The sequence below is a fragment of the Gavialis gangeticus genome, unplaced genomic scaffold, assembly GCF_001723915.1.
Source record: "Gavialis gangeticus isolate Ggan-Ray unplaced genomic scaffold, GavGan_comp1, whole genome shotgun sequence".
Taxonomy (NCBI): Eukaryota; Metazoa; Chordata; order Crocodylia; family Gavialidae; genus Gavialis; species Gavialis gangeticus.
Window position 1 is genome coordinate 6196995 of NW_017729013.1, and position 9754 is coordinate 6206748.

At 45.6% G+C, this 9754-nt stretch overlaps 1 protein-coding gene across 1 annotated transcript in view; it reads left to right on the forward strand.

The window, feature by feature from the left end:
• Positions 1-9754, forward strand: part of ZZEF1 (zinc finger ZZ-type and EF-hand domain containing 1) — a 120678-nt gene that overhangs the window by 14147 nt on the left and 96777 nt on the right. The window contains exons 8-10 of the mRNA XM_019511321.1: positions 2132-2310; positions 5493-5591; positions 6281-6372. Of these exons, the coding sequence (XP_019366866.1) occupies positions 2132-2310; positions 5493-5591; positions 6281-6372 (370 nt within the window). The remainder of the gene's footprint in view (positions 1-2131; positions 2311-5492; positions 5592-6280; positions 6373-9754) is intronic.

Here is a 9754-nt window from a genome sequence, read left to right on the forward strand (position 1 = left end):
GGGCCCCCCCGCCCCCCCCCCCCCCCCCCCCCCGTCCTCTGCCTCAGAGTACTAGCCAGGGGCTGGGATCTGGCAGCACTCCCACTCCTTGAGCAGCAAGCAGGGAAAGGCATGAGATGGTGCAGGCAGGGTGGGGGTTTAAACCCCTTCCTAATCGGAGCACCCTGCTGGGGCCTGGCCATGCCCCCCTGAGATCAGCACTGAGAAAGGGAAGGGAAGGCTGCTCTTGTGCCCCTCAGCTTCTAGCCTGAGCCACTGCAGGCACGTGCCTGCATCTCTGGAATGAAAAGGGAACCATCTATCCACCTCCAAATTGGTTCAACCTTTGCAGGTTAGACTAACCGGAAAAGATTGGATTTCTTCAGGCTCAGGCTTTTTGAATGTCTGTCCCTAGCCATAATGAGCAAAGTGAAGTTAATGGCTCACTTTGCTGTTTTTTGTCCTGAAATGTGGTGTCATGATATAATTAAAGTTGAAATTGGTGGGAAATTGCTTCAAGTGAAAAATGTTCATTGAGATTAGCAGGAGTTGATACATTTTTCTCTTTTACCATTGAGAAGAAATACTAAGGGGTTAGTTCAATAAATGAATACCAAGACTGGTGAAAATGTGATATCCCCTCAAAATAGTCAGAAGTACTCTTATTAAGTATAATTTGTGAACCAAAGTTGCTGCTGAAATAAATTATTCATGACAGTAGTATACTTAATTCATATGGAATTGCTTGAGAGGCCAGGCCACTGTGATTTGTTACTATTCAGGACTAGTGTAGCCAATATGAATTATGCCATTGCTTTCTTTTGGTCTGCCTCTCTCTTTACAAATAATATTTCATTAAAATCTTCACATAGAAGTTAAGCAGGCTTTAATTATAAATGACTAATAAATTAAACTTTTCACAATATAATTACAGAAGTCTTAGGTTTTCAAGAGGCTCATTTCTCAATGGAATGTTTTTAGATGTATTACAAAATGAAAGTTGAGGTTAGTGGGTGTGCTTACAAGTGGTTACTGGGAAGCAAATTTTTTTTTGCTAGTGGGCGTGTAGAAAGCAGAGAGATTGGGGGCCCAGACCTATGATGTGTGGAGTAGCATGTACTACTAGGGAATGCTTCTATTATAAGAACTATACATACGTACATAGGCACCTACCAAATTCATGGCGGAAATGGGGTGCACTGTGGCTTCTTTAATTTTGCAGGTTCCCTTGCAACACCTCCCCCACTGCCCTGCTGCTGATTGGTGGAGGGGCCTTGCTTGCAGCTCTCTCCTGATCAGCGGGAAGGCAGAAATTACGGTTTTAAATATGGTGCTGTTTTTTGCCTCCTGCCACTGATTGGCTGAGGGGCCCTGGATGGCCCGGCTATTTTCTGCTGACTGGCAGGGAGACAAAAACAGCACCGTGTTTAAAACTGTGGTTTTAGTTTCCTTGCTAATCAGGAAGTAGTGGTGGGGTCTCTGCTGATCAGGGTGGGAGCAAGGGGTGAGGTGCGCTATGGGGAACATGCAAGGTTAAAGGAGCTTCCACGCGCTCTACTTCTACTGTGAATTCAGTAGGTCCCTGTACATAAATACTGAATTCCTGGGCTAAACCTGAATAGCGCATCTTACTTTTTGCTTTTTAACTAGACAATTTAAGGCTTTAAATGATTGTTTCAGTGCTTACTCCCACTGAAACAGCATGAAGCTGTTTTTAGAAGCAGAGGACTTAAAACAAGGGTGTCAAACTCATCTGGCTCTGCAAACCAGATGAGTGGCAGATAGCCAGTCCGCAGGCAGGATCAGGCCCATGGATCCCAACGCCCATGCATCTGATCCGGCATATGTGGCACCTGTGGTTTCAGGACAATTGGACCCAGTGAGCACTGCAGGCGGTGCATATCTTGGGCACTGGACATGGGGCTGATCTGGCACGGCATGTAGGGCAGCAACAGTGCCATGTTATAGAGCTCCCTGGAGCTGGATCCAGCTCTTGGGCCATATGTTTGACCCCCTGACTTGAATGATTATATAAATGGGTCCCCATGTAAGTTAGTGAAATAATGTTTTGCTGAATTTGTTTTGCTGCAGTAGGTTGCCTTTCTGATTGACCTTTTTTAATTCATACGTTTGTTATTTTTATTTCCCCCAGTTGTTGTGCCACTCCAGAGGTAGAACTTACACTGTTGGCTTTTGCCTTAGCCAGAGGTAGTGTTGCCAAAGTTTTAAGTTCGCTCTGTACAATCACTGATCATCTGGACACGCCATATAAAGCTTCATCACTTATTGCTTCCATGGCAACAGTTAGACAAAATCTGCTTTATAAATATGGTAAGTAGCTCCTAGGCCTATGCAAACATTACTGAAATGAATGGTAATTGCCGCCTTCCTTGTATGTGCAGAGCATCACAGCTCTCCAGGTTTTGCTTATGCAAATCATTCCTTGATCATTTACATCTTTGTTCTAGAGTGTTTTTTCAGCTTGATAATCTTCATTAGATGAAAGTATGTGCACTTGGGGCTCTTGCATCAGATCGAAGCTAATCTTAGAATATATACAACATGGGCGACTGGTGCCCAAGGTTCCCTCTAAGCTGTGCGTCTGCAGCCGCTCGCAAGTAAAAAAATCCTGCCGTGCACCAACTTTTTAATGCTGCGCGCCTGCCTGGAGAGGAGCTGGGCGCAGAGGCACTGGGGCCAGCGTGGGACACTTACTGAAGGTAAGCTCCTCACTACTCATGCAGGGCAGGCAGCAGCTCCTCCCCGAGGTGGGGCTGGGGGCTGGGGCGGGCTACGCAGGCTCCACTAGCTCCGGGGAACTGCTCCACACCCCCGGATCGCCTCGGGGAGTGAGGAGGCGCATGGCATCAGGGCTTGAGGAGTGGAGCAGTTCCGTGGAGCCAGCGGAGCCCACGCCAGCCCCAGCCCCAGCCCCCATCCCTGCCTTACCTCACCTTGGGGAGGAGCTGCTGCCTGCCCCGCGTGAAGAGTGAGGAGCTTACCTTTGGTAAGTGTCCCATGCCGACCCCAGTGCCTCTCTGTCAGTTGTGTTAACTGCTTGTGTCCGGCCCGTGACTGGGCCACAGCATCAGTTTTACCAATTGATTGTGTCCGGCCCATGGCTGCCCCACAGTGCTCCACTATGCAGCTCTGGGCAGCAATTAGCATGGGGAAGGGTGGTGGCCAAACCCTGCCTGCTCCCACCTGGACACTTACTGTGGGACACTTACCGGCAGACAGTGCTGAAAGGGTCAGGCAAGACTGAAGCGGCGTGCTCACAGACCAAAGCGGTGCGCTCACGGACCGCTGCTCCTTAGAGGGAACATTGCTGGTGCCTCCTGAAGGGGGCGGGGGGGGGGGGGGGGGGGGGGGGGGGGGGGGGGGGGGGGCCACTTGCCCCAACAGCGACCAGTCAATGACCGGCGGGGGGGCTCCCCCACAGCTGCTTGTGCCAGCCGATTGCACTGACCGAAGTGGGGGTCCCCTGCGGCCAATCACACTGGCCCGGAAGTGCTGTGCCACTGGCACTTCCAGGTCAGCACGACACTTCTGGATTTGTGCGATCGGCCACAGGGGAAACCTTCCCCCAGTCGGCAGGATTGGCTGCAGGAGGACCGTGGGATCACTTCTCATGGTGCCCCCACTCCCTAGCCGGCGCTCTCGGGGGGGCACCAGCACTCTCGCCTGCCCCACCTGCCTGTCATCTAAGCAGGGTATGCTGGCTGTGAGGGATGCATCAGTGCTCTCTCGGGGTGCACGTGCACCCCCTACGCATTGCCACTGATATACTTGGGCCTGGCTTCAAGAACTTTGTGAGTATTTGCTTTTATAGTAACATGGTAAAGGTGTTTCATCTATATCAAAGTTACTTAGTGACATTAGTCTGATCCTGCAGTAGATTTCATGAAGTTTCTTTTCTAAGTCTTTTTTAGTAAGTAGAGTGCCATTATGTATAATTTTTGTCAGTGAATCATAGGGTTGGGAGGGCCTTTCATGGCCATCTAGTCCAACAGATGTATTATTTGCTGTTCTTAAACTGTCCCAGAGATGCATATCCAGCCACTTCCTGAAAACTCTCAGTGAAGGGGATTCTAAAGTTCCCTACTCAGCTTGTTTGTTGGTCTGCTGAAGACTTATTCTTGTTGTAGGATTAACATAGATTCATAATTTTTCATTTCACATTTGACAAAGTTTAGAGTTGTATGTGGACACGTTGCTTTCACTTTCCAGTCCTAAAACAGTGGGCATTCATACCAGGCCTGTTGACATGAACCTGATAGAGAGAAATATATTGATCAGATTCAACCACCAACTGGCCTATGACTAGGCTTGGCAGAATTTGATTTTATTTTGTAATAAGTTTGATGGCTAAAAACAATGTCATTTTAAGCAGTTGTTAACATTTTGACATTTACATTTTCAGGATTGCACAACATTAGGGGTGTTGGGGGCAGACAATTTAGTAATGCCAGTATACTGTTAAAAGTTTTATAAAATCACGGGTCAAAATATAAGAAGTAAATATCCATAAATCTGTTAATCATAGCAGCTTTAAATCATTCTGTTCATTCAACAGGAAAGACCCAGGCAGGCTGGGATCAGAAAAGGAGGGCAGTGGCACTCCCAGAGCTCTGGGAACTTGGTGGGAGGTGGTATCCATCCTTGCCCCCACCCCCCTGCTTAGCCAGCCTGGACCCTGCTGCCATGGGGCTGGAGCCTCAAATACTCAAATAGCTCTCTTCTACCTCCACCCCCGCCTTTCCCCAGTTTTGTATAGGGGTTTGTTTAAGCAACCTGTTATCTCCCTCAAGCCTGTTTCCCCCCACCTGTTAGAGAACACCTAATCGCTTAACTGATGAGTCATTAGGCCTGAATGAGCAGAGAATTGGTTAATTGAGAGATTATTTGGCCACTCATTGTTTTCCTCTTTAACCCCTCCAAACCTCTGTCTCTTTCTCCGCTGTCCAGGAACAGGGGTAAGGGTTCCCTGTTACAATGTCCTGTCTTTAAATTGTGATTATTACTGATGGAAATATTTTTTCACTAGCCAGTGAGTGAATGGTGAAATCAGTGTTTACTGATATTAGTAAAAATCGAACCCTGCCAAGCCTACCTATGACAGATGTAAGCATTTTAACTGCAAAAGATTGTTAATGGCACGTTAGGTTCAACAGTGTGGAAAGCCATTTATTTTTTCCCTGACAACTGTATTCTCTGTTTCCTAGTATAAAGGTAGTATTTAGTATGTCGTGTTGTGAACTCCAAAATGCACGTGCTACAGTTGAAGGAATTCAGACTGTCATAACTTCAATTTCCTATCTTGGTTGAGATGTCAATTGTATACAAAGTCACAAAATCATGATTTTTTTTTTATTTAATTAATTATTTATTTATGTAAAGATACAAAGTAAAAAGACTGTGTTTTTCCCTTTTTAATATTTTTTTTAGTATTTTTGCTTTTTGTAAATATTTTCCCTACTGTTACTGACAAACCTATTGCTTTTTTTGTGTAGGAAAACCGTTACGGCTAACTCTGCAAGCATGTGATGTAAAGGGGAAGGAAGATAAATCAGGGCCTGAAAACCTCCTTGTGGAGCCGTGGACTGGGGATGGTAAGTCCATAGGTGTAGTTTTAAGGTGACCAGCAAGATACCTGGAAGGTGTGCACATTGGGACTCAGCTTGTTGTGTTAGGTGGGTGTACTTATGCCCAAGAACTCTTGCCAAGTTTTGTTACTTCCACAAGACTGCACTTGCTACTTATCCAGTCTCCAGCTAAAACAAATGGGTCTCTTTCCTCCAGCAACTTGCTTTTGACGCCATCAGCCTAAAAAAGGATTTTGCAGCTTTCTCATTTTTTCCCTTCCAGATTTAATGTGAAAGATAGGAGATTGAATGATCCTGGCAGTGTTATTCTGGCATTTAGAAGAACAGCAAAGTTGTCTGTCATTCAGTGTCTCCAGTAATGTTTGGTGGAAATTACTACCCACTAAAACTTAGTAATTGCGAGAGGTTTTTTCCATTTACAAATTGTAGTCCCACAAGAGGTTGTAGAAAGATACGTTAACGTGACACCGTGTTATATGTGTTCACATTGTCTTTCTGATCTGAACTGTGGATGTTGATACGTTAATGTTTTCTTTAAAATCCCAAGCAAAACATTTGGTTCGCTTTCAACTTAACGAAACATTGTTGTAAAGCAGAATTGCTGGATTTTAATTTCCGCCTCTTATAAATTTTATTCAATTAATTTTTATGGTAATAATTCTGAAAGCTTCATCATCTTTTCAATTTTACTTTAGGTTTTCTTACTGAGACTGGAAAGACCAGAGCAAGCATCATTCTCTCTACAGGAACTGAATGTTTGTTCCAGGTGACACAAATTAGAGTAAAGGTAAGGAGCTGCTTTACATTATTCAGACAGACTTTTGTATTTATGTGTCTTAGTTGTGTAGCATTTTAACCAGTGAAATGCACAGTTTATTTGAATGAGCTACTCTGTGGCTGATTGGTAAAAAGTGTGAGGGTATTTAAGGAGTGGCATCAGTTAGGGTTTTATACTTGTATAAGTCACAGGAAACTTGGACAAAAAGCTGCCACAGCCATGCTCTGTAGAGAATTCTATCTGTTTTGTGTTCCATCTATCTGTGGTCAGGTCAGGACTGAAAAACTGCTACCGCTGTGACCATAAGTGGTAGAACCTGTACTGGTCAACGCCGAGTGCTAGGCAGCAGTTAATTAACCTGATAACCTCAAGAAGTACCAGTAGCTTCTGGCAGATGAGCGCCTGAGGAGGGTGGAACCCTTGATGGAGAAAATGCCATCAAAAGGCAGATGAGCATAATCGCTTTAGTGATTTTTTTTTTGCCAGCAGCATCCACACAAGACAGATTGGGCTCTTCAGCTATGGCTGGCAACGGATCTAGGAATAGAGCCCAAAAAGACAGGCAGATGGAAGACCTCCTCTGCATTGGCAGTTCCTGCCGCGCAGCTGGCTTCAAACGTATCAACTCCTGCCCTTCCTTTGGACCAAACCAGTGTTGCCAAGAGGGGGATACTGATGCATGGGCAAAGCAACATCTCCATATCAACTTCCCAGGCTATTGCAGCCATACTGCGTGGAGAGGACACTCCATCCTTGCTGGCAGCAAGGACACAACACAGAAGGTGGCAGTTATAGGTTATAAGCTTTCACTTGATTGACATAGAGAAGGGTGCCATGGGTCACCTTCGGTGGGAATAATCCTCACGTTCCACTGGTCAGCTACTGTCTACCATAATGCTGGGCAGCCCAATAACAGTTAGGTGCTGACCCATCACAGTCTTTCTGCCTCGTTGAGGCAGGCCAAGAGCCAATAAGCAGATGGAAACCCTTGCACCTGGTAAAAACGAGAAACCAAGAACTTTGTGCCTTGGAAGCTGGAATGTCAGGATCATGTGGCCTGACCTGGCCTGACGGATGATGATGACCTACAGTACATGAGCGGCATACAGAAGTCAGTCTTGATTGACCACAAGCTGTACAAACTCAACATTGACATTGCAGCACTCCGGAAAACAAGACCTGCAGATCCTGGTTCTGTCGGAGAGACCAATTATACCTTCTTTTGGCAAGGTAAAAGCACTGAAGAAAATTGTCAGCACAGTATCAGCTTTGCTGTGAGCCACAAGGTGGTCAAGCTTATAGAAACACCCATTGGGAAGCTAGAGCGCATCATCTCATTTAGACTTCAGATGACCATTGGCTTTGTGAACGTCATCGGCACTTACGTACCAACACTCAACTCCAGCCCTGAGGAGAAGGATAAATGTTACGACATTCTGCACCAAATTGTCAAAGGAATACCATCAACTAAGCAACTGTTCGTCCTCGGAGATGTCAGTCCAAGAGTTTGCGCAGGCAACAACTCACGGCCAGATTGCCTAGGACATTTTGGCATCAGCAAGATCAATGAAAAAGGTCAGCGATTTCTTGACTTCTGCACCCAAAGCTAACTGTGCATTACCAATTCATATTTTGCTTGAAAACCAACTGTGCATTACCATTTTGATGGAAGAGATCACCGCAAAGTGTCATGGCAACATCCATGATCAGGCCACTGGCACCAACTAGACCTTGTTATTGTTAGAAGGAAAGATCTACCTTCAGTGCAGAAGACCTGCACATTCCACAATGCCAGTTGTGACACTGGCCACTCCCTGATCATTAGCAAAGTGAAAATTACAGCCAAGAAAAACTACATAGAGCAAAACCTAGGAGCAAGTCCAAAACCAATACCACTAATGCCAGGAACCAGAGAAAGTGCCAAGAGTTTGTGAAGGCTCTCAGACTCAGCATATTTGGGGAGTCGCTATCAAAGAAGGCAGAGTTGATTTGAGAAGGTTTAAGAACTGCAATACATGAAACAGCTAAAGCTACATTTGGGGAGAAGAGACTGTCCAATATGGACTGGCTTGAGGAAAATGCAGAACTATTACCTCTCAACATCAAGAACACAGCTTATCTGAAACTCAACAAGAAGCCAGCCAAGAGCACCAAAGCAAGACTTTGACAGGCGAGGTACAGAGAGCAACCAGACCCTGTGCAAATCAGTACTATGGTAAGCTCTGTGATGTGATACAGACAGCCTCAGACACAGGAAACCTAAATCATGTAGCCTGAAGAAAGCTATCAACAAGGCTGCCCTTCTCAGGTCCTGTAGCGGTGAAGCCATTACAGATGGAAGCAAGCAGATGTCTTGGGTTGAACACTGCTAGGAGCTATAGACTCACAGGAAAGAAAAACCACCAGCGAATCATTGGACCAAATATCAACTCTACAGGTCATACCAGAGTTAGCTGTGGAGCCCGCTGCAGAAGAGTTAAGCAAGGCTATTGATTCATTATGAAGTGGCAAGGCTCCTGGAAAAGATGGCATCCCAGTGGAAATTCTCAAGTGTGGAACAGAGAGCCTACTACCATATCTTCATCGGATACTCAAATGCTGGAAAGATGGTGAGGTACCAGAAGGCATGTATGACACACACTTTGTTGCTCTGTATAAAAATAAGGGAGATTAGGACAACTGCAACCACTATAGAGGTATTTTGCTTCTAAGTACAGCAGGCAAAGCTTTCACAAAGGCTATCTTAGTGCACCTGCAACAGCTGGCCAGTTGTCTACACCTGAATCTGTGTGGATTCAGGGATGGAAGATCAACCATAGACATGATATTTTCCCTATGGCAACTTCAAGAAAAATGCAGTGAACAAAACCAACCATTGTACATCACCTTCGTGGATCTAACCAGCGCATTTGACACTGCCAGCAGAGCAGATCTATTTGCAGTCCTGCAAAAGATAGGATGCCCACCAATCCTGTTAAGTCTTATATGTTCCTTCCATGACAACACAAAAGCAACTGTTCAGTTTGATGGGTCCACTTTGGACAGCTTCAAGATGAAAAACAGTGAAGCAAGGATGTGTTCTTGCCCCCACACTGTTTGGAATCTTCTTCTCAGTACTCCTGAACTGTGCGTTTGAAGACATGGAAAATAGAGTGTACCTTCACACATGATCTGATGGGAAACTCTTCAACCTGTCACGACTTAAGGCAAAGACTTAAATTTAAAAGGTGCTTATCAGGGAGCTTCTATTAGAGGGATGGGCAAGATACAGCCCGCAGGTCAGATCTGGCCCACCAAGCCATTCTATCCGGCTCACGGGGCCCCTAAAAAATTTAGAAAGTACTTATCTGCTCCTGGCTGCCTGTCAAAGAAGACAGGAGCCAGGGGCAGT